Source organism: Nycticebus coucang, chromosome 15 (genome assembly GCF_027406575.1).
Source record: "Nycticebus coucang isolate mNycCou1 chromosome 15, mNycCou1.pri, whole genome shotgun sequence".
NCBI classification, from domain to species: Eukaryota; Metazoa; Chordata; class Mammalia; order Primates; family Lorisidae; genus Nycticebus; species Nycticebus coucang.
In genome coordinates, this window is record NC_069794.1 from 61,610,334 (window position 1) to 61,636,594 (window position 26,261).

The window sequence follows — 26,261 nt, forward strand, 5'->3', positions numbered from 1 at the left end:
GAGCCATAGATCATAGAATGGTATCTTATTCTTTCCACTTACGAAGGTGGTGACTTTAATCAAGTTCTTTGAGCCTTTGTCCATTCACCCATAAATGAGGAGTTATAATAATAGAAGGTTTAAATGCAATGGTGTATGTGAAAACTCATTGTAGACCGTAAAGAATTATACAATAAAGTTTTTACTATTTATTGTGCCTAAAGCATGTTATAATCATTTACATTAAATTATTATTACATATTGAGCTGTATGTTGTATATTTGTAAATCCTTATTCACTTTGTTCTCTTACATGCACTATCTTTGAAAAGATTAAAAACAGGGCATAACCTCTGCTATTTTTTCCCCCTTTTTAAAGTCTCTAAGAAGGTCAAATATTTAAAATAATTTCATTTTGGAATCAATAAACTTATGAGCAACAATAAAACTAAATTACTATTCCAAATTTATCAGTGGGATGACTTTAAACATAGGTCCAGTGCCCATTTGATGGATGTGCATATTATCATTCCATATTATGGTTTTTCTTGATTTTCATCTCTCCTTTAGCTCACAGATTTTAACTGCAGCATGATGGAAGGGAAATTATTTATTGCAGAAGGACTTGAATGGTTAACTCTGCACCCTGGGAATCCCCACTGCAGAGGACAAAGAAGGCAGAAGGCAGAGGGGTAGGGTCCAGGGTGGGGGTCAGGGGAAGCAATCACAGTTAGCTCCGAGAAGCTACCTGTGTGACAGAGGATACCTCCTTATTTGGTCCTGCCACCCAGAAGGAAGAGGTCTATTTCCACCTTCAATAACACCTCATGGGCCTGTGGCAGTTATCAGCATTACCTGATACCCCAATGATTGATATCACAGGTATTGGAGGTGGGTGTCGCACGTGATCAGTGGGGAAATTTTTAGGTTGAGGACAGCTAATTTTTCTACTGACAGAGAACCCAATTCCTAATGAGGTGGCTTGAAAATAACTGAAACAAGTAAAAAGTCAGAAGGAAAGAATAAGTGGGGCTGAAAGTGCCTGTTGTTTAGTCCTTACAATTAATGACAAGTTATCATATGGTAGTTGTTCTTGTGGAGAAGGGTAATGAAAAGGGAAAATAAATGAGGGGAAAAAAAAGCTGAGGGTGTTTCCACAGGGTGCTCCTGGTTCAGCAGTAAATCACTAGTACACTCCAATAAATCTGTAGAGGTGTTACAGATAATTAACAGATGCTGTACTTGGGTATGTGGGGGAAAAAATCAAGTCAATTATCAAGCTTATATGCAACTGAGAAATCATCTACAATGTTAAATTACCAACTGGTATTTAATCAATTAAGTGACACGTAAGAGAGAAAATCAAAGGTAATTTAGACTTCTGTTTGCTAATGTATATCAGAAGAGGTGGGCAAGTGGCATGAAGGCACAAAGACCCTTCCCAGGAGCTCTTGCACAACTGCACTCCTCTGTCCTTCTGGAGCCTCCAATTCCACCCCCCAGCACTGAGCAGAGCCAGCAGGCTTGCTTAGGCCATGCTCAGAGCCTTCCCAGGGACTGCACCTGGCACAGGCTGCAGGGCTGAGGGAGGGCGGAAAGTTGAGGCAGATGTGACAGGAAGCGTGAGTTTAGATCACTATCTGATATTTACTGACACTCACTTTCTAGTGATGGCCTTTTTATGCCCAGGGTTTATTCAGTATCATGCCACCTGCCTTTCTCTTAACATTCCTTTTAATCATGTTTGGTTTTCATGTGATGAAAAAACAAATAAGCAATCCATAGACTGATCATTCCCAAATATAAATCATAGTTCATGGATTCCAGTTTGTGTTTTCATAACCCTCAACTTATATATTGCATCATAAATGAAGGATTCTTTTCTTATCCTGAAAATTTACATGACCTGGATCTCAACTCAGTGTCAAGGAGAACATTAGGCAAGTACCCTTCTTTTCTGGCCCCTGAAAAATTAAAGAGAGACCCCAACCTCCTCTTTATACCTCATCTTGAACAGAAAACCAGACTGTATTATTCACCAACCACCTTAGGCATTAGTGAACAAAATAAAAAAAAGCCCTTCTTAACAATAAATTGCACTAGCATTTTAAGTGTCACATTACCGTGAAGTCATTCAATATTCACCGTAATAACAGTTATAATAAAGAATTCATTTGGTATTCATGTAGATGTTACATCTAGTGCTATTGGTATTCAACTATAATTTAGCATTAGTTAATGGGCACTTAAAATGCTACCCTAATGATTGATATCACAGTACTTTGTGGTTCCTCAAACTCTGTATAAAACACTTATTTTATAAGTGTGATCCAAAGTCATTAAATAAATAAACCTTACCTTCCATAAGTTTGGGATTTTGAAAGAGGGGAATATCATTTAGAGAACTTTAATATTAACATGCTAGAGATGGAGAGGCATCCAAATGAAAGAAAAAAAACCCATTTTCTTGTAAAAGAAAAAAAAAGAAGCAAACAAAGACAGTATACTTACTTTTAAATTACAGGTTCAAAGCGTACACTACACTGTGGAGTTAAAAAACAGCTGGATGACCAGTGACTAATGACCCATTTTGGTCTTTTAGGTGCCCAGGAAGGTCAAGTGTGAACTCACACTTAGGGGACAGATACTCACACTTCACACATGCAATGATGCTGAAGGGTGGACTCAGCTAGCTCGCACTTCTCTTGTGACATTTTCTCTGGGGAGAGGTGTGATAGAACCTACTGCCTAGCACAGAGGACTGAGGCATTGCTTATGATGAGAAGGCAGGGATGGAAAGGCATACTTGCCATTTCTAGCCCAAAGGGCAACAGTCATTATCACATAGAACACTGAGAAAAAAATGTGTATTTTAAACCTAGTTTTCTATTTTGAGTCACACTTTTCTTCAAAATAATTTATTCAGCAAAGTGTCTTAGTTTATTTCTGAGCTCTTTCCTGTGAATGGGAAAGATTCTTTTTTCCCTTTGCAGGGGAGAAAAACACTCTATTCTCTAAGTGTCATATCATTTGCTTTCCTGGACAAGGAACAAGTCTGAGCTGAATTTGGAGCTGAAAATGAGAAAAGACAATGGAAGGAGGACTGCCCACTGCAACAAAAACCACAACGGCCATAGCCACACTGTTCTCTGCCAATCCAGCTGTGTGATGGTGGTTAAAAGTAATAATAAAATCACCAACCTCAGAATGCTTTCGCCAAATGTCTATGTTCTTGCGCTGGGCTTTCGAGAAATGGTCCCAAGCTTTTTGTCTGGTAGAAGCGTTGAAAACGGCCACAATCTGCTCAACTTTGGTGAACAAGGAAGTCAAACAAGACAAGTAATTTATGTTGTGATCACTATAGGGAAGCAAAGCAAAGACACTAGGAGTCTATGGATGATGTCACAATAGAAAGAACATCATCAATATCCATCCAATTTGTGCCTTTTTGTACTTACATTTTAGCAAGGTTGGGGATGTCTCCCTTCAAGTCTGTCTCCATAACTTTAGGTTAAAAACAAACTCTAAGTATGACTGGGAAAAGGTCATGAGCATCTACTTCCAAGTATTCTTTAGCTTTTGCTTAAATGTGGTCTTTGCTACATCTATATCCCTATATCTATAGATATATAGACAGGTACTGGCATACATAGATAGATATGCAGATAGAGTAATGCGTAGTTTGGGACTTAGAAGTGCAGCTGAGGTGAGTGGCTGAAAAGGAAGGGCTAAATAGTTTATTATCTTTTCCTCTTTTGGTCTCATCTCAAGGACTCCACTGCAGCCCTCTGAATACATTGCCATGTCAAAGTTCCAAGGTGGGGCAATGGATAGAGGTATAATTATCTCCCCTCCATCTTAGGGGATACATTCCATCCTTTTTCTCCCCTGGTGCACGAACTGCAGAAAGTCCCCCAGATCCAGGCAGGGACCAGGAGTCACCACTTGCACTTCAACAGACCAAGGCTCACCCCACTGGCAGTGCTGACATGCAGGCCTTACTTCAACACACATGGCGACTCTGTAGTTCCTCATGACCACACACCACTGTCACTTTCATAAGGCTCCCCTCCCTCTGGCTCCCAAACTAGGTCAAGCTCTAACTCTATCACCTTGACATTGTTTAGCACTTCTGTTGCTTCCAAGGATGATGGGTATTATTGGAATGATAAATGTTGAGGGGCTTTGAATAAAAACTATGTAGAGAAAGAGATGCGCTCTTAGGAGTGGGAAGGTGTTTAGAGTAGGGCTGACCAACTCTAAACTTGGTCTTGCTTAAACAGCTAGTAAACATGGGATTAAGTAAATTAAAGCCCTGAATTAATCATATGATTAAACTTGAACTTCTAAATATTTAGTTAGAAAGACAGTTAAAATTAGTCCCTCAAGGATGTTAATACTCTATCACAAGAAATCTTTTGCAAGTGCTTCCCAAGGCTCTATGATAAAAAAAGGACATAAAAGCTCATCCAAATATTCTGATGTCCAAAGAATGCCAAAGAGTTAATAGAATAATCCCCACAGAAGAGCAACACACGGTGCCACATTTTATAAATTATCACACAAAATAAACAAACCTATGACAGAGCTGAATTCCATTCACTTACATCATGAATATCTGATATGCTAATGAGCAAATACCTCTCAATCTATGGGCAATTTTCAGAGGGGGCTTTCACATTTTCTTGTTTGCTAACTCGGGAGACCCCAACTCCAAATCTTATTTAGCTAACCTTATCCTAACACCAGGCCTTATATGAAAGGACAATAAAGGTTGAGACTGAGTATTTGGGTGGTAATAGTAAAAATTCTGCCATGAAAAAGGGTAGGCTCTTAATAATAAAGGTATGCTAATGAGAAAATTATGCATATTTATGAACTGGGGACACACATGGAGGAGCACAAAGGGGAAATGCTTAGACAAGAGACACAACAGCCTAATATTATGCTGGTTTAGGCCAAAAACAGATCCCCTAATATCTACTCAAGCCATGTACTACTGCAGATATTCCCTCTCTGAAGCCAAGTGCCTCACTTAGAACATGCTATTACCATATCCCAGGGTGTAAGTTCAATTCATTCATCAAACATCTGGGATCCTACCAGGTACCAGGCACTTGAATGATAGCTATAAATATATGATTAAGAGACGGTCCTGCCCTTGATGAGATGACAATCTCTAAAGAGAGAGAAAGGCAAGAAGTTAATTACCCTGTGCGAGGGAGGTATGGAGGTCAGCTTGGTGGACACAGAAAATTAAGTAGGCGAGTGGAATCAGGAAATACCCCACAAATAAGGCAACATTTCTGCCAGGTCTCAATAATGAATCAACACTTATTTAGCAGAGAGGGCAAGGGTAGTACATTCAAAGGCTGGCATGGAGATGTGAGAGGACTTTGTGTGAAAGTAGCAGGTGGGGATGGGGTAAGGATGGGTGAGAATGAATCAAGAAGGACCATATGCATCAATTCAGATCATCAACTCTACATTGTAGGTACAGCAAAGCAGGGTTGGCTTGGGAGAAATTACGAAGACTTGAATTTAGACAGAGGCTCTGTAACAGAGGGCAGAACAAGCAGTCATTTGATGAAGAGTGGATTGGATGAGGTGGCTGACCTGCAGGGGGAGAGCAGGAAGACCAAGGTGACAGGAGCTTTGGAAGCAGACCAAAGATATCTGAGAAAGAAGACAAGGAATTTGATTTTGGACATCCTGAGTTTGAGATGCCTGAAGGCCATCCAAACATAGCTGAAATATGGATTGAGGGTTCAGAAAAGAAGTAGTTAGAATTCAGAGATATGTTTGAAATGTTCTGAGCCATTTTCAATTTCTTAAATTGTCTTCTTTTCAATAGGGTGACTGATTAAAAGGAAAAGTAAATGTAATTTAGTTTTATAGTTTTCTTATGAAGTTTTATACTTTTTCTTTCTAATGTGTGCACCAATCAAAAAGCAAAAAAACAGTAAGTGGGTAACTCAGGGTAAGACTGAAAATTCACGGTACTCAGATGGTCCAGTTTATTCCTCTCACTGCTGAACCAGTCAAATGAAAGTTCTGGGGCACACAAAAGGACTCCAAAGGAATGCTTGGATCAGCATGAATTCATCATTATTAGAGAAAAACCACTTCCAAGAGTATGCCCTAATGAATGTGATTCAAAGACAGTATATTTTTTAAATTATAAATAAGAATAAATACTAGAATCAATGTCATAGGTAAAGATCATACATTATTCATTGCCTACAGTGGTAACACCAAACGGAAGTCTATGAATTAGATGACCACTTACTACTTCTCCAGTATCATTCACAATACTTGTTTAACGTACAATAAAATCACAAATAGTTACTAACTCAATGGGGTCTTTAAAACTGTACTTATTGGAGAAAGAAGAATAGCTCACAGGATGACATGGGCATTTGTTCAAAAAGAATAGAGTATCGAAGTTGTACTGCAGGTGGAACAAATGTAGATCATCCTACCCAGTCCTGTCACAAACCTAGTGGTCTATGGGGTGGTGGCTGGAAGGCCCCAGGTCATCCTGTATCAGACAAAAAGCATAAATTCTGTTCTATGATTGCTACTTATTTATTAAAAAAAAAAATCCCAAAGTTTTGGAAGTATTATCTACCAAAAGAGTCCTCCATCAGCAAATTTAAATTTACCTTTCATACCTTGCAAATTTTTCCCCAGGAATGCTTTATGTTGCCTAAACTAGGTTATTTAAGGATCATAAGAATATATGTGATTGATTCTTCAAAAGTATGTTTGAATGTCCATCTTAGATGTCATATCAGAGTCCCTGTATACTTGGCAGCTACACTTGAACTTCAGGGAAAGATAAACAGAACTTTGATGAAGTTGCTAACCTCTCACTATTGATTATTCACTGGCCTATACATGTATATGTGTGGAAATACATATACCTACATAACATATATGTGTATACACACACACACATTCTTCAAAATTTAAAAACAAAAATCATCAACTAAGTATCTTAACAACTTCTTTGTTAATCAGGCCCAGGCAAGGTTGGAAATTGCCACCCCTGGTATGTAGGCTGATGTGCTAACCACTGCACTACAGTGGCCAGCTGTTGACTTTATTTTTTTTTTTTTTGCCCTTTCCCCCACCTTGAGATGTTTGGACATCTGCTGAGTTTAGAACACTCTTCTTATGGATAGGGGACTTTATAAACTATCTTGAGAAGCACTGTCTTTATTAGTCTTTACATGGAAGGAAAGCTTGGACAAGGTCATCCACGTAAATGGGCCACATCTAAACAAGCTCCCTGGGAAAGAGCAGGACACAGAGCTCAAAAGCTCAGATTTCCCAGTTGCACAAGGTTCCTGAATTTTGAGCTCTGGGCAGAAAAGCATTGGGAGTAAAAAAAGAGAAAGGCTGAGGCCTCCAAAGAACATAAACACAGCCCTTTCTCCTTCAGGTCCCGCTGACTGCAGACGGCACCTCCTGTATTCCTTCTTCCCACTAAGTAGCTGTGAAAGAGCCTTAATCCATTTAGTGCCCCAAATATCTGGAGAAACTGATTAAGTCCTCACAGGCAGGCCTGCCTAAATAAAGCACCTCAAACAAATCTTCCAAGCTTCATTTTTGTTTTTAATGATAGAGCCTTAACTCTGTAGGGTTCAGAGGAAGTGTTTTTTTTTTTCTAAAGGATAACATTTTTCCAAATCCTCTATGAATAGCTCATAAGAGGTTTTCAAAGGCATATAACAAATGAACTAGTTGACCTCGCTCACCCTAACTTGTTGTTGTCAAACTAAAAGCTAAGGGAGAAAGGACAAGAGAAAGTACATACAAAACTTTAGCACAGTACTGGAATCAAGGGGTCTTGGCCCCAGAATAAAGAGTTATCATGGATATTCCCAGACAGACTCCTGCACATTCTCCTGGGTCCGGGGCTCTCAGCATGGAGCAGCTAACAGTCAGCCTGGCAGGAAGCCCAGGAAATGGAGAATGAACATAGTCAAACACATAATTTGAGGAAGCATGGACTGGAATTTCAAGTTGAGGAGGGTAAAGGGCATTCTGGGTTTTTGTCTTGAGATGTGTAGCCAGAGCATTGCACGGTGCTGTGAATTCATCACAGCCCTGTCAAATACAACACCACCAGCAGACATCAGATTTCTGTGCTTCCTGGCTAGACAAGGACAGATACCTGGTTCTTTCAGGCAGTGGGATGCACACAGAAGAACAACACGCTGATCAAAGTATAAAAAGAGAAATAGGATGTTTTTAGCAAATTTCAAGCAAGCAGGAAATGATCAAATTGTTCAAATAAGTGGAAAGATATTGGGCATATAGTGACTTTTTAAGATTTGTATAAACCCCAGGACATTTCAGGGAATTGTGGGGTCCTTTATTAATATATATACAGGCTGGTCGTGAAGTACCACATTATTTTAAATTGCACACAAACTTTACAGCTACCCTGCATATTCAAAAAGTTTAGGAAAGTAACAAAACAAAAATGCATAAAATTATAGCTCTAATGGTGCCTCATAATATATGGCATTTATTAAGCTTTTTTAAATCCAAAATATCCCCTGCCATAATTATCTCTATTGACTATATGAAAGTAGTACATGTACATAATAAGAAAGAAATAAAATAAAAGTCTGTCTTCCCGTCTTGATACCCCTCACCACCAATTTGTGTCTGTAAGGGTAACTACTCTTAACAGATTCTAGCATATTCCTACAGAAAAAAAAGTTATGCATATAGTACATATTGCATCTAATTTTCTGCGTGTAACCTCTTTTAGTACCACAAAGGTGTTAATATTATAAACACTGCTCTGTACCTTGATTTTTTTCACTTAATATAGCTCAGAAATCTGTTCAGGTGTATACTAATAATAAGGCTGCTATGAACATCCACCGACATATCTTTTGACATCCTTCCATAAATATCTTTATAAAAAATTCTCAGCAGTAGGAAGGATAATAAAATAATATCTGAATTTTTCATTTTGAGTGCTAGTGCCAAGTTACATTCCAATCTATGCCCCCTGCATATTTTCCAGATTGTTTCTTTCCTCTCTTGCCAACAGTGAGTAATCAAATTTAATTTTTGCCATTCCTGCTACATGAGAGAAAGCATGAATTACATGGTGACCAATTCTCTGCACCAGTGATGTCTACTTTGCAGTTTCCATTATAAATAACAGAAATAAGTCAAGACTCATCCAACCCGCCTTTTACTCAACTAGTTGGCTCATCGCTAAGAGCGTTCATTCAGCAAGTAGAAGATAGACCTGGTTTCTGGGGATCTTTTCTTCTTTGTGACCTTCCCAATGGGGACCCTGATTTCCTCTGGGTCCCTGCTACCTCCCTTACTGGTACTATGAATATCATATAATGGTAACAGGCTATTTCTAATTACTTATCACTTACTGGGCCAAGCACTATGCTTGACGATTTAAAATAGTAGTTTTCAAAGTGCTGTTCCTGGACCAGCATAGCATCATCAGCTTCGTTGGGGAACTCATTAGAAATGCAAATGCTCAGATCCCATTAAAAGACTATTTTAATAAGCTTTCAGGTGATTGAAAGGCACACCCAAGTCTGAGAAACTCGAGTTAAAACATTATGTTATTTCAATTTCCCAACCACCCTCTGGACAGGTTCTATTATTATGCCCATTTTACTGATGAAGAAAGTGAGATTCATGGAGAGGTATAGTTACTTGTCCAAGGTTACATATTAGAGCAAGTGGTGAAGCTGCAAATAAAAATTATATCTGCTCAACTTTAAATCATGTATTTATACACATTATCCTGTGGGCTGAAGTCTTTTGAGCACTGGGATATGTACTGTGCTAGATAGACTCTGTACTAGTCACTGGAGCTAAAAAGAGCCAGAGATGGTTTTGAACTGCTCAGAACCCCTGGTTGAGAATACAAAGAATTCACAGTTTAAGAACCCATTGTAGGGCAGTGCCTGTGGCTCAGTGAGCAGGGTGCCGGCCCCATATGCCAAGGGTGGAAGGTTCAAAACCAGTCCCGGCCAAACTGCAACAAAAAAATAGCCGGGCGTTGTGGCGGGCGCCTGTAGTCCCAGCTACTCGGGAGGCTGAGGCAAGAGAATCGCTTAAGCCCAGGAGTTGGAGGTTGCTGTGAGCTGTGTGAGGCCACGGCACTCCACCGAGGGCAATAAAGGGAAACTCTGTCTCTACAAAAAAAAAAAAAAAAAAAGAACCCATTGTAAGGAAATTTGTGGAGTGCCAAGGATGGCCAGGAAGGCTGTAGGGACCTCTGGGCTGAAACTTGCAGGTGAGTAGAATTTTCCAACACAAATAAGCCAAACATTTGAGGTTTTGATGGGGCAGGAAGCTGCACTGACCTCTCCAAAAGTTTACTGAGCAATCTGAGCCATGGTGCAGTACAATCTAAGTGCTGGGAATAAGGTCCCCCACTGCTTTTGTGTCTACCAGACCGGAATTGACTTCTCTCAGTGTGTGCCCACAGCCTTCTCGTTTAGTCTAAAATTCACTCTGTCCTACTTTAGTTGAAAAAAGTTGTTGAATAATAAGCCCCAGCAATGGAAACCTAAGGAGGTGAAGCAGAAAGAATGTTTTAAGACTCCAATGCCGGGGTGGGAGCTGCATGTGCGAGGGGAGAGAGGGGAAACCTGTGTTTGTCAAGTCTTAGCTCTGCCACTAACCACCTGCGCCACATGAAGAGAGCCTCGAGGCCCAAGGCAAAGGGGCTGTACTAGATGACCCGAATCTCCTTTCTAGCTCCAGAAGCCTCTGGAACAGGACTTGGTAAACATTTGCAGCAAAGGAGTAATGGTAATAATTATTTTTGGTTTTGTAGGTTATCCAACTACCCTGCTATAAAAGGGGCAGTTAGCCTCCACAGAAAGAAATCCTCTCACTTTGCGGCCACTCTTCCATGAGTCTCCCTGGGAACAGTTTCCTTTTTCTGGAGCACAAACATCAAGTTGCACCTCTTTTAGTTGCACAAAGAGTCAAGAACACATTATCTCTGCCTTAAAGTAACTTTACTGACACTTTACTTTCCTTCGGTTTAAAAGTGCCCCAGCTTTAAAAGAATTTTTGTTAGAAATGTTTTTGTGTGTGGATTCTTTCCAGCGTAGCTCAGAAACTGTTTCTCATAGTCCCCGCTGCCAGCAGCACACGTGCTCCTTCCTTGGCCCTGGGCAGCGGCTTCCTTTCCAGTCCTAGAAGTGGGCTCATAATCCAAGTAGCAGAGTCTTCATCTTTAGCACCCAAAAGTTGTATCTTTTCTGAATTGCTGGATTTCATTCAACATGTACTATGTTAAATCTTGAAATGTGGCCCTGTACAATTCTTTATTGTCCCAGAGTATATTTTAGTACCATTAAAAATAATTTAAAAAAATGTTAACATCATTATTTGATTTGATATATGTATTTCCAGTGAGACTGAAAGGACAGAGTCCAAAAAGGTACCTTTTAGTTCTGGCAGGCTTTTAGTGTCCTTTACTTTTGGTAAATAGAACATTTTATGCTCATCTTTCATTTGGAAGTTTTTATAAAAATCATTTTCTCTGGACATTTATTCCCTGACACCAAAGAGTTATTTTTTAAAATGAAAATAATGTTTTCAATGTTTAATACATTCATAGAAATAGCCATCAGGATGATTTTGAGGAGAAATGGAAAACTCGTTGAGTTGCTAAAGCACTTGTGGGGAATTTCTTTCCCCATGGACGAACTCTAGCAATGATTGCTACAGACATGGGAAAACATTTTAACACTTCATAAAATTATTTTTCGACAGCAGGGGACAGACAAGCCAAATTTCCCTTGGTGGAAATAAAAAATGTTTAGCTGAGATGCTCGCAAGAAGCAAACGATTTCAGAAAGAGCTTCTTAGGCAGAAGAAATGTGGAAGAGGACACCAATCTGCCTAAAACGGGGATCACAGTACACAGAGATCATAAACCCCCACATTTCACTTCAACACTTGGCAAACAGGCTGGCACTTGATAAATGTTTGTGCAATGAATTTAATCATTCATTCAAACACCTGAGGCTTTTACGATTTTTGCGGAGAAGGTAGATGGGGGCGTGACAGCAGAGAACTGTCAGTGCACTGCACGGCCGTCTCTGACAGTAATTCTGACCAGTGTTCAGCACCTGTACAGTGCCATACACACATTATCAGGGTCAAAATGTGGCTTAAAATTCACAAAGCAGCCCGGCAGGAGTAACCTTCACAGCAAGGCACAGACAGGACATTTGCATGGAATAATACCTTATCATCTGTTCTGTGATCATATTAGGAGTTTTCCACATCATGGTTGGGTCTTGGCAGGTACTTGTTGTTTTTAACTATGTAGAGATGTTAAGGCTCTAATTGTCCACATGATAAAGACTGCAGTATTTTTAGGGTGGGAAGAAACCTTCAGGTATTATCTTTCCAATTCTTTTATTACCAATATGAGAAAAAGGAGACTCCAATTGCTTAAAGGACTTTTCTAAAGTCACAAAGCTAATTAGTGTCATATTGAATGAGAACCAGGATCTCTTCATGCCTAGTCAAAAGTCTCCCCCACCACTTGCTATTTTTAAGACCTAAGATGAGGCATTTCCTATCACAAATGCATATAACAAAATTGCATAACAGATCTAACCTTTCCAATCCCCAGGTTAAAACACTATTAACAGTGCTATGATATTATCATACTACTTAAAATTCCCAACTAACGTATATTCTATGTGTTCTACTTTAAAGAGAATGGTATATTAAAGTTGTTGAGCATGGTTTACATTTAGAATATTTAGATTTAGAATATATTTATTTAGACAATTTAGAATATATGTTCTATAGTTACTAGGTTCTAGTCCCATTTCCAAGGCCATCTTCATTTCCATCTATGATCAATCAACAACCAACACCTGTATTGAGATCTCCCATATGCTTACAAGAATTATACCAGGGTCAGAATCAGTGCAGTTAGGTGAGAAAAGAGAACAGTTAGTGGCTCACATCTCTATTTAGCATAAAATCTTGTCAGAGGTAAAAACAAGCAAACACACACAACCTGATGCACATAAAATAATTAAGTAGTCCAGTAGATAGTTTTAACAAGTGCTGTAGAAGGTAGGAGGAGAAGAGATGGTTAGGGGCTATAACAGATAGATTTCCTGGAGGGAGTGAAACAGAAGCGGCTGGAATTCTGGCACTGGAAGGAGGGAAAATATTTTTGGCAAGGGAGGCAATGTGAGTGTGTTGAGGTAGGGAAGAGGGTAGTGCTAGAAGCAACAACTTCATTTTCTTCCCAGATAGCAGCATTTATATTCAGTGTGACACCAGACACTCCTTCAACTATACATTTATAGTTATAATACTCTTTCTGATAATATTCATTTTTCATGAAAAAAAAGAATCAACCCACATACAGTGTTGAAAAGCAAATTATACAAGGAGCCTAGAGCCTTGGTTCTAATTTGCCCATAAATTGCTAAACAACCATGGCCTCTGATGTCTATTCCCTGAGCCTCAGTTTCCTCCTCTGCAAAATGAGAGGGTTTGGCCCAGATAGTCTCTAAGGTCCCTCATATCCCTGACATTATAAAATTCTCTTGTTTTATTCATGCTCATTATATTTATGGCACATATTTTTAAATTAATATTAATTAACCCTTCACTGCTGTCTACTTTCCTATTTGCCTTTTCTCCACTTTGCCCCCTTCTCTCTCTTCTCTCTTACCAGGAAGCACATTGGGAAAGCATCAAAGTGGGACAATCATGGAGTGTCTAAATTTTTATTAGATATGTGTGTGTTGTAACAAGGCATGCACACTTGATCATCTTGGCATGCATACTAATCACTGAATGCAGTGGTACATGCTTCCTGAAGTTTATAAACAACTCCTGTCTGAGCTTTGAAATGACAAGTTTTGCTTATAACTGAAAAATTGAAAGTGGGCAGGCCTTTGGGGAGTTCCTATGAAGTATCAATTTTTAAAAAGCAAAGGAGATCAAACCCCGAAAGTCTCTCTTCTACATCTAGCAAATGCGATCTATCCATCTGGCCCAGGAGGGAGGAGAAAATCCCAGGTGCCACATCAGGACAGACACTGTCTTCATCTAACGTTTTTGATAACTGTACATCCATGATCAGAAGTAAATATTTACCCCAAACAGAAGTGAGCAGATGTGTACTCCCCAAACTCCTGGTTGGGTTTAGCTGCTGCCCCTTGACACTTTAAGTCAAGGCTTCCATAAAAAGAACAGCTATCGTTTCTATTTAATAGCTGTCCTGGGGTGAAAGCCAGAGATATGAAAAAGGTTAGAACTTACTGAGGGTGGGGAACCTGCAGCCTTGGGGCCACATGTGGCCTTCAGGATCCTTTAGTGTGGCATTCCGCATATAGACTGAATCCAAATTTAGTAAAGGGATTTATTCTGTGAAGTTTGGATTCGGTTGAGGGGCTGTACTTGGGGATCTGGAGGGCCCAGTGTGGCCATGACTGCTGGACTTTGATAGAGACCTTTGATAGAGACCTAGAAATAAACCACAACTTTTTCTTTATGCTATTATTAAAGGTTCTTAATTTTTTTTTGAAGAATAAATTTTTGTTATGCACTGAAATTCAGGAATAGCATCTCAGCTTTCTTTCTCCTTGATGGCTAGACAGCAATTTAGGCCAACCATTTGAGCAGATGGAAACTTTCCAAATGAAAGCGAGGACAAGTATGACCAGCAAGGGAAGGAGATGCATTTCATCCAGCTCATGGACACACGCCTCAAGTTGCGCTTGTCCTGTTTAACCAACTAGCTATTTCCAGCAAAATCTATAAAGGGACCCATATGCTTTTACCAGTCTTTGAGCTTCACAATGTACTTGAACTTTCCTGGAAGTTGCTCTAACCAGCTAGTCTGCCAGTATTCCTGCAGGCAAACTGCCTCACAACTTCACGACACACTTGGCTGCTTAGTGGACAGGCTGCCATGGAATGCCCAAAGAATGGCACTGACCACATGTGGATCTTCTATGTGGGAGAGACCATCAGAATAATCTGGGTATTTTCTGTTACCCCAGGGAAGGAAAGCTGAGACACCATTCCTGAATATTCACATTTAACAATCCTCAATCTCATTCTAAGTGAGGAAGCCAAAATGTGATTCCTGTGGCCTTTGCCAGGAATATCAATGCAGACAAATGGGGTGTGACTGGTTCTGCTTTTGGAATGTGCAGCAAATGTGTCAATCACAGTGGACTTTGGCAGTTATTGTCAAGGAAGCAGCCCCACAATACTGAGACTAAACTCACCTTGTCACATTGAATGGAGCTACAGAAAGCACAAAATGTAGTTGGGAAACAGAACTATAACTCCACCAGAGAGAGGGAACCTCAGGACAGGATGCTGAAATATGTACATATCTACCAGGTTAGTCAAGTTACTGCAAATGTTTTGACCGGGGATGGCAGGATTTGCTTACCCTTCATCTCTAGGGAGTAGTCGTCTTTGTAAACACACACAGAAGAGACTGGAAAATCCTGAGGGTGCTAAATGAGATATGCAATCTTCCTGTTCTGACTCCCAGGCTTAATTCTTAAGTTGGTGCAAAAGTAATCATGGTTTTGAGCCATAAATTTTAAAACCTTATAACTAGCCTCAAACACATCTTTATTAATCAAAATAGGAACCATTACAATCAACATTGTTGCCAAAGAGAAATAAGTTTTGTTTCTTCCTGCAGCTCAAAAATCCCTGTTTTGGGATTTGATGGATTCTGGGGAAGTGTTTTCTGCATCTTGCTCCTTGTGCTCTCCCTGAAAAAAATTGCCTGGATGCTTAAAGAGGAGGGTAGCTGGTTGGTGAGAAGGAAGGTAAATACAGTGGATGAGACAAAACTTCGTAGCCTAATTCATTTAACTGTTGAAGTGTTGCTTGTGTGACGTGTAGTTAGGCATTATCATTGAGAATTGGGCCCTTAGCCAGCACTGTGGGATTTTTCACACTCTCTGCTGATATTTGCCGACTGCAGAAATACCTCCCAGAATCAAATTATGGGGCTGAGGGAGACTCGCAAAACAACAACAGGTAGATAGTAAATGTAAAGGTTGTCAGGCAGTTACAATTGGTGGTACTACAGGATTAATTCTTTTGTTGACTCTTTCACCCCAGCTCTCCTAATATGCCCTAGTCTGCCACCAAGTGTCTGGTAAAGTGTGGTTTCCAATAAAAGCATAGCTACTGAGCTCTTCTTTCAATTTGCTTCGTTAAACATGCAAGTTGAAACCCCATGACCTGCCAATAGTGCAAACACCAGTGCCAAACTATTCAATGAGGTCATCAGAAATTTCTGAACTCACCATTTCAGGTTTCCTGCCTGCCTTGCTATTACTCATTCATTCACTTACTTATCCATCATTCACTCACTTGTCGAATATTTTTATGTTTTGGGCATTTGAATATATATGGATGGATAAAAAAGATATGCTCTTTCTTTGCGATGTCAACTATAATTATTAAAAGTAGGTACATGTATGTCATGAATATGCTACACATTTGGTTAAGAGTTATAAAGGACCTTAAAAAGCTATAATGACAGTGACTCTACTAGAAGAGGGTGAACCAGAAAGACATCTCTGAAGGGGTGACTTTTTATTCAAGGCCTAAAAAATGAGAAGGAGTCAAGCATGCAAAGGCAGGGGGAACGGCACACTAGACAGAGGGAATGGAAGGTGTGACAGCTTGGAGGTGAGAATAAGCTCTTCTGGGCTCAGGAGGGGGGCCAATGGAGATGATCAAAACTGGTGCCAGAGAGGCAGGCACAGGGAACTCTGTAGGCTGGGGCAGTGAATACTACTGCTAGCACAAAGTGAAGCTACTCAGGGATAACGGTGGGGAAGACATGATTATGATTTATAGCAGATGGTGTGTAAAAAACAAATTGAACTGGAGTAAAATTGGAAAAGGAAGCATTGTGTATGGCAGAAATTGAAAAATCTTTCCCTGTAGCCATTCTCCCCTTACTATGAGATTCCTAATCATATTCTGGAAAGCAATGGCCCCACTCAAAGATTATATCTCCCACTTTCCTTGTAGTAAGGCACACCATGTGTAATAATTCTGCATAATGAGACATATGTAGAAGTCTGTTGTGGATCTTTGGGCTAGTTTTTCTTTCTTGGTATAATAATAATAATGCAACTCCTTCCTGCTGTTTTCTTCCCTTTTTTTAAACTGTGATTTCATCCTGAAAAAAGATGATGTGATGGCAGGATCAGCAGCAGCCATTGACAATTATTCAGGAAAATTAGTACCATCAGAGAAACTTCAGCCTAGACAGCCTTATATCACTGGATAATTGCCAACACCACTTATTTCTGGATTTTACCATGTGTAAAGAAGGAAAAAAAAACTCCACTTGTTTAATTAAAGATATAGTTTGGTGGAGTTTTCTGTTACTCATAAGGGACACCATAACTGCCATACCAGGCAATCATAGTAGTTGGGGCAGCCTGGATGAACTTGAGTGGTGGCAGCTAAAATGAAAGAAAGGGGACCAAATAGCAGTACATTTCTGAAGGTAGAAACCACGGACTCCTTGGGGCCTAGATGGGGGGGGTTGAAGGTGGGAGATGGTGGGTGTAAAATGCACTCATAAGACACTGGCTTAAGAAATTATTAAAATAGGAAGGAAAAACCAGAAGAGGGACCAAGTTTGAAGATTACATGCAAATTACATGTCATTTATGACATTTCCAAGGTGTAGTGCCTCGGTGGTGTCTATTACAGCCATCTCCACTCTTATGGTTTCTGACACGGGATTTTCCTGGCTCCCCACTCTCCCTTCATTTACTCCCACTCAGGAGTGAGTGAGCCAGCCTGCCTGGAGAGAGTGCTTGTTCCGGTCCTCTCCTCCTGTGCCCAGGTGTTCAGGTGTGGGCTCCAGGGCACAAGGCCTGTGGTCTTCAGTGCTGCCTGAGGCTGCATGCTCAGCCCCCAGGTCCAGCACCAGGAAGCCAGTTATTGCTTCCTGTCTCAATCTTATTTTCCACTTTGGCTGCTATCAGTAATACAAAGCTAATATTTGGACTACTACTCCTTTTTTGTCTCTCTCACTTGTTTCAAATGCAGGCTGACTTACATCTATATGATGACAGGTAGGCATGCTGTGTTCGTTCAGCCATGTCACAGGGGCCTCATTTTTAATAGGCTCCTTTGTCAATAGTTATTGTCAAACAAAACTAAATTCTTTCCTATTCTGACCTGTGGCTGCCTTCCCATCTTCATTGTTAGGGAACAGGGTTGACTCTTACCTGTGAGGTGAGAATTTAAGACTGATGCTGGTGAGCACTACTGTTCAGGCATACAGCTCTTGCCATAACTTTGTAGGGAATTGCGTTATTACACTTGTTTTCCCTGCTTTCTCTCCCTTTTCTCTACCCAATCCTCTACTCAATTCACCCTTACCTTCCCCCATCCACCACTTCTCTCCTTTAAAACCTGGCATCAATATTAGTTTAGTTTATTCTATCTTTAATAACCCTATTTTTTAGAGTCGCCAGACATTTGCACTTAGTTAGAAACTCATTCCTCCAGGTGGTCTGAGTGAGACAGAGTAGTTCTATTTTTCCTATTCCTTTTTTTTAAACCACCAATTTGTTTCATAGGGGATATTTGGTCACTTATCAGAGTTTACGTTTGTTATATGCTATGCCTCTGTAAAAACTGTCTTTTGATAACAGAGTCATGTAAGATTCCTTTACATTTAAGATTCTGGTTTACATGTTCTTCTTTCATTCCATCCTAATGGACACATCATTCCTTGGGTTTATTCTGATGAAAGAGGTGACAGGTATTTTGGCATACTATCCCACTGAAAATAATGCTTATCCATAGAATAAATATATAACTCGCACATGCCACTGTTGTGTGTGGGCCCCTGCACCTGGTGTGGAACGGAGCACTGAATTGTTACAGCGTCATCCATCAGCTTTCACTAAGCAAGAGAATATCGACAGCTGTAACGCATTATGCCACTGACTTTAACAACAGACACGGAATGCCCATTAGAAAAAATATATGCCTTTTTTTTTAAAATAGAGCCCTGATTATTGTTCTATGGGAAAGCCCCACTTACACCCCTTCATCAATTTACAATTTATGCACAAAAAATTACCAGCGTTAAGTAGTTAAGGCAATTTGCTTTCTGAATGAAGAGAGGACAAAAGTCTGGACTCTTGAGTTGCCCGTGTTGATAGTCAAAGCTCATCTCAAATAAAAGATCCTGGGAAGGAGTTTTTCTGACTGCAACTTCTTTCTAAACAGAGCCCAGGGAAAACATGTTCAGGTCTGCTTTTTCCTCCAGCACTGGGAAAACATGTTCAGGTCTGCTTTCTCCTCCAGCACTAGGAGGACAGAGGGGTCTGTGTGGACTTGCAGGAGTAGCTGTGTGTGTGGTAGGAGCTGTGGTGGGTCCAGCAGGCACTGGTGCATCTAGCTGCCCTGCCCTGGTGGCCAGGATTGATGATCTGAGGAAAAGCTACAGAAATGTTGCTCACCTTGAGAAGTAAGCTCACAGGGCAGGGTCCGTGTTCCTCCAAGTTGCCACAGAACATGAAATAGGTTATGAAGTTTGCCATTCAATATGGAGTAAAATGGGAGATTATTGAACTACTTACCCCCAAATGAAAAAATTCAAATGAATAAAAAAGAAAAGGCAAGAATCACAACAAAAGAGATGGCCCCCAAAAGTTTACTTACATTGAGTGAGGATCCCGGTTAAGGCATTTTTAAAATTCTCCTTGGCTTCCTCCATCTCTTGCTCATGGGTAGCCTTCTCATTCATTAGCCGGCGGACGTGGCTGTTGGCCGACTGCACCATGGAATAGAATTGATTTGCAGAACGCCGATTCACTTCCCCTCGCTCAATCCAGGAGAGTAGCACTGTGATAGCCTCTGAAAACTTGCTATCATCTGGAAATGCAAAAGCACCGAGTACAAATCATGCCGATGTGAGAAAAATATACTGTATTCTGGTTCCTCTGAAGAGACAGAGCACGCTCCATTCTAAGGGATATAGTTTCAGAATTTGACAAATTAGCTTCCCTGAGAGTGACTGCTGATTACTTAGTGTCTCTTTTCTCATCTAACTCCATGAACCACCCAAGAGGTTCACACTATAATCTGCCAACCCTGTGAGCTTAATTTTCAGAGATTTGTTCTAGGCGTTTTTAAAAAATAAGCTACATCCTCATTCTTCCAATTTTTTTTGATTTTTTCTTTCTTAAGAGTAACTCAATAAAAACCTGTTATTAACCTATTTAGGCTCCACTTAATTTATTCCTTTATCATAAATATTATATTATAGTAATATCAGTTTTTGATGTACAGGATCACTGAGTTAGTGTTAAAATGTGGAAGACATTAAGTTATTTTAAAATCGGTTATAACTAAGATATTGTCCCCAAGGCAGGTAGTAGGAATTAGTCAATTTTTGTTCTACTGTAGTTCAAAACTAATTTCATTTTAGAGCTAAGGTACCAATTTAATTAGGCTGAAATAAAGAATATTTTTTTGTTCCTTGTTTTCCACAAAAAAGGACATGTTCTCTGCGGTGGTCAGGGCTTGCTTTAGATGACTTATCGACATCTTCCGAGGGTGAGTGCAGGTGAGCTGGGGGCATAGGAAATGGGAAGAAATGTTCCACCTATAAATAAGCAATAAAGTCTATTTGATAGAAAACAAATAGACTTGCCTATTTGGAAATGGTTACTGGAAAAAACCTGTGTTGTGTGGCTTGGAGGTGGCGATAAAGCTAGCTAGAAGGTGATTAAGTTAATTAGAGCTGGAAGTTATTTGTCAGTTATTACAACATTAATCGATCCAACTACTGCTGAAGGCTCATCGCATATTTTCTAGGCAACTTTGAAACAAGAAGCTTTTCACTTACATTTTTCTACTACTGGAAAATGTGATTTAGGAGAAAACATCCTGTATTTTTTACAACTGAACTATGTAGGCTCCGAATTCTAAAGATCAGCAGCAAAATTAGACCAGAAGATTTAGATACTTACCCCTTCATTGACATATTGTGAGTCCCTATCATGTGCCAGGTACTGTCTCCTCCAATGGGGAAATATCAGAGATATCCTTATGCATGTTCACATATGTAATAAACACATATATAATCAAGGTGAACAGAGGCTGATCCATGTTTGATGAAAGAATTTTGTTTTCTTTTACTCTCCAGATTTTTAAAATCAACCATTGTGTAATTACTAATACAACAGAATTTTACACAGTATAAAAAAGCCTTCCATTTGCAGAGTGCTTTGTAAATGTTATAGGGTGCTATCTTCAGTACCTCTTCTCCCAAAGGCCCCCTCCCAGACCAAGCCACAACTTTCCCATGCGGTTGCTATTTGGTGAGGAGATACATGCACTGAAACATGGCAGGACCCAGCCTCACACAAGGTCCTGTGTGGTGCTTTGCTTTCTCCAGGACTGACACGGCCCCTGGTCAGCCAGGATATTCCAGGCCCTTTCCTACTATACAGTGGCCTTCTGGATTGGGGATCAGAGCTTTTTTTCCGAGCCAAAACTGATCCCTCTGCCCTCACACTTTAAGAGGAGCTAACTGGCTGGGAACGCCCACAGAACACTACCAGTGAAAGGCTCAAGTTTCCTCGAAAATATCAACCCATAGGCAGACAGCACATTTATTCAGTATTGTAGCTGGCTGGTAAAATTTTGTTAACTCTGGAATTTCAGTCTAAGTTCATCCCTCAGTGAACTCCAGCTACCATGGTTTCTTATCTCATTTCATGGACCGAAGCGGCTTGTATAAGATAAAATCCATCATACAACTTAACATTACGTTCAGCCCATGGAGAGGCCCATAATTTAGCATTATGTTTGTGAGAGGCCCACTGCGACCGTTACAGGCAGAATAAATTTCACCTCGCTCCACGCTCTCTACCTCTTTCCCTGACAATATATGTTAGGAGAATGGACCTCGGAATAGACAGCAGAAATAAACCTAATACTTATAAGAAATCGGAATCTTTCCCCACCCTCTCTTAAAAAATAACAACAAAAAAGAGAACACTATTCTCTTCATGTACTATTTTTCCTCTTTGCTGTGACTTTCGTCTCTACATAACACAGAGAAAGAAAAATTCTTAACACTTTTGTCATAGTGTACAAGGAGAGAGTAATGCTGCTCTTCTTTACTTCCCTCATACGCTGGCAGTTTCTCCTTTTCTTGCTCATAGTCACTTAGTTCACACATAGACTAACTTATTATCAGGAAGAATATACTTGAATTTTTAAAATTTATGTTTGCTCAAATGATCTGAAAACCACATTTTATTGATCTTTATTCCTAAACCTAGAGCATAAATTCACCAGCAGATTACAGTTTTCAGAAAACGGAAACAACATTCTTAGGATTAAGCCACTGAAAATACACTACTTAAAAAGTAAGTAGCCAAGAGATTTTCTTACGTGTTAACTGGTAAGCAGAATTCCATTAGCTTAAAAGAATATAGTTTTGAAAACTCCCAATTTCATCTTCATTTCTGAATTTTCTGAAACTGGCAGGCCGAGGTATGATTGATGCACTGACATTCAAATTAAATTTAAAAAACATTAGTTAAGGCATGCTTGGTAACTCTAGTCAATATTTGTTGCCATGTAAGAAGTGACTTTAATTTATATTAATTAAGACTAAGCCAGTAACTCCTTCTGGATGGCTTCAGGAGTATATTGGGAGTGGTCATTTTTAGTACCCAAATGTAAATTCAATTTTGTATTCAGTGGAAAGATCACTGAGAAAGCAGAAAACAATATAAACTAATTTAAACAGGATTTAGATTGCAGCATTATTAAAGCTATTCATGTGGAAAGAAATTAACACTGCTCATAAAAATCACATCAAAGACGCACTTATAAGAATTCTAAACACTTTCTGCGAACATGCTTAGGCATAACTCTGACTGTGGATGAAGTTTGGAAGCTAGAATGTGCAGATGTGCTTTTTCCACAGTAAGAATTGGGAAAATTGATATATTATGGAGTGAATACGAATCACTTGTTCATTAAAAATTGAGGGAGGGGGGTGGGGCCTTGGTGTGTGTCACACTTTATGGGGGCAAGACATGATTGCAAGAGGGACTTTGCCTAACAATTGCAATCAGTGTAACCTGGCTTATTGTACCCTCAATGAATCCCCAACAATAAAAAAAAAAAAAATTGCTCAATGTTCTCTAATCAGGGTCCTTACAACATCACACTCCGGTCATTGCAAAAGTTATTTCTCTGGTCTTCCTCTCCGATTTGCATTATTTCTTTGCTATATGCCCTTTTGTTGAACACCATTGGCCTGTCTCCTTGCATGCACACATGCTGTGGACTCACCCAAGGGGCCATCACATTTCCTGCTGCCCTAGCCAGCCACTAATTTCCCCTGAAGATTCAGCTAAGGTGGCCTTTTGTACAGGAAACTTTTCGCCAACCTTAGGATGAATTAGGTGTCTCTTTACTATTCCCTACGCACCTTGCTATTAAAGCATTCATCACTCTGCCCCAGTACTTGCTGGTTTATGGATGTGTCTCCAGTTCTGAGCGGCATTAACACGAGAATAGAACTTCCAAAACACAGTTCAATCTTCTGGTCACTGAGTTTTTCCCTTTGCAGTTTATATTTTATTACATTCTACAGAAAACCATGGATAAAGTACACCCCCAGCCCCACCTTTGCCATAGTTTCAGTTACTCCAGGTCTCAGTCAACCATGGTCATTTGCAATGTGAAAATATTAAAAATTCCAGAAATAAACAGTTCGTAAGGCTTAAGTTGCACACCATTCTGAATAACATGAGGACATCTCTTGCTGCTTCACTCTACTCCATGGGAAGTGAATCATCCCTTATCCAAATATCCATGTTGTCTATGCTTCTTGCCTGTGAGTCTCTTAGCAGACATCCTGGTTATGGGCTCAACTATAATGGCATAGCAGTGCTCGTGTTCAAGTCACCTTTATTTCACTTAATAATAGCCCTAAAGCACAAAATCAGTCATACTGACAATTTGGATATGCCAAAGACAAACCTTAAAGTACATTCTTTATGTAAAAAGTTCCACATTTAATAAAGAAAAAAATGCATTTTAAGGATGCTAAAATTTAGAGTAAGAATGTGTCTTTTCTTTTACCCGTGAAACTGTGAGGAAGGAAAAAGAAGTTCATGCATAGTATATATATATATGTTTTATTACTAGACACGGTTTCAAAATCCACTGGGGTGGGGGTGGGGGAAACTTGTAATGTATTCCTGAGGATAAGAAGGAACTAGTGTGTTTCTGATAGATTTGTAGTGATTAGTAATGGAAAGCTGTCAATTTTATGGTTAAAAGTTGGAAAGCTTCATAGTTGATAATAAACACTTAAATTTCATGTTAAAGAGCATTTTCACCTATGGCATGTCTACCAGAGATAAATGTTCTCCTAACAATTAAGTGGGATTATTCTTTTATATTTTAGGCCTCTGAGATCCTTATCACTGGTAGTGAAAGTGAAAAAGTCATCAGATAATCCCACAGAAGTAGATCCTTCTGTAGTAACCAAATAACTCAAAAATGTTCTTAAAAGCATTTTTAATTCTAGGAAGATAATAACCATTGTTCAGCTTCGTGAAGAATAAATAATACTATACAATTATCTCTTATCATTGAGTGTCACCACCTGAATCCATGCCCATCTCTTCCATTTCTGTTTATTACAGACTTTGTCAACCTCTCTCTGTTTATTAGCACCTGGCATTTAGTAGGCATTAACAAATTGCATACAGGCAAAACTTTGCTATTCAAAAATCACATGCATGAGCATCATTTGGGAGCTTGTTACAGTGCAGATCCCCCTTTCCCACACCTCCTGACTAGGAATCTGCATCTTACTCCAGGTGATTTGTTATAATATATAGGCACATTCAAGTTTGAGAAACACTGGAAGGAAGGACTCAATGAAAGCCAGGGAAACTGGTTAGGAACTAACGGAACTTAAGAGAGAATGAAAACCTCAAATAGAAAGTAGCAGCTGAAATGATAGAGAATATCAAAAGGATCTAATAGGATTCTTAGGACCTTTGTAAGACCCTGCCCCTAAATTTGCCACTCCCAATTACAGAATAGCTGTTATCCCTATCCAGGAAAAACAGAAGTGTCCAAGGATTGAGAATGGGCATAGAGATGTCGTCAGATGCTTCAATGGACCACTGGGCATGAACTAGAACTAGCCCTCACAATTTTTTCTTCATATAGGTGTGTGACCCCATCATATAGGGGTGTGACCTCGTTTTGGACTAGGTTTTGACTAGCCAATAGTTTTTGACAAGCCTGCTTTACAACTCTGCAGGAAAAGAACATAAATTGCAGAAACAGTGATAACAACACAAACAATTCTTCTCTGTAACAAGGCAAATGAATTTGTATTCAGTAGCAAACTTAAATCTTTATAAGGCTAATTTTCCTTTGAATCAATTCTAACATCTTACTGGTTTCCTCATTGACACATGCTCATTTTATATATGTAGGACAGTTGTGATTGTATTGCCAGAATATCCTTTAATAACCATTGGACTGCAAGCTCCTTAAAGGCAATGCCCATGCTATAGTCATATCTGAAACTTCAGGGTGTGCCACAGCAAGGTGGGAAATTGGTGGATTTTAGTCAAACTGATGTGTAGATAATGATGGGAAGAACCAAGGGGTAAGCAGTTCTCTCCTTCTTCTTTGTGTATAGTGGGAGCTCCTGGCCTGAAGTTCAGAACAACAGATGGGTTAAAAGCCAGCCTGTGGACACTGAATATGAAGCTTTGGTGTGATATAGTACCATTATTTATGGCTAGATCTGTAAAGGAGCAACAGGAGGGAAGATTCCATATTTGAACAGAGAAAATAAAAAAATAAAGGAAGATATTCTAGAACACTTTTCTTTAGAAAGAAATGCAGACACACACATACAAACACAGTGCATGATGTGTCTATACTACTGTCACTGACTCTGGCTCTGATAATACCTGAAAATTGCTGAAAATGCTCACCCTTAGTCCCCTATTGGTCTAAGTGGATTTTGAAATACCAAGATGGTTGAAGCAATACTGTTGCCACATTCCCAAAATGTGGAACTGCATGTCCCTGAACAAGCTTCCATTTTCTGGCTGCTCAGTTAACTGCACATCAATTAACCAAATCAAAGATGGCATAAAAGTCTACACAAACGGATAATGCTCCCTTCCACCCCAA

The 26,261-nt window shown here is 39.6% G+C and overlaps 1 protein-coding gene across 6 annotated transcripts in view; it reads right to left on the bottom strand.

The window, feature by feature from the left end:
• The window catches only part of ENOX1 (ecto-NOX disulfide-thiol exchanger 1), a 730,917-nt gene that overhangs the window by 138,614 nt on the left and 566,042 nt on the right, over nucleotides 1–26,261 (bottom strand). For all 6 annotated transcript variants that reach the window (XM_053563923.1, XM_053563922.1, XM_053563921.1 and 3 more), the window contains 2 exons: nucleotides 19,722–19,934; nucleotides 3,180–3,286 (listed from right to left, as the gene is read on the bottom strand). In XM_053563923.1, coding sequence (XP_053419898.1) covers nucleotides 3,180–3,286; nucleotides 19,722–19,934 — 320 coding nt within the window. The remainder of the gene's footprint in view (nucleotides 1–3,179; nucleotides 3,287–19,721; nucleotides 19,935–26,261) is intronic.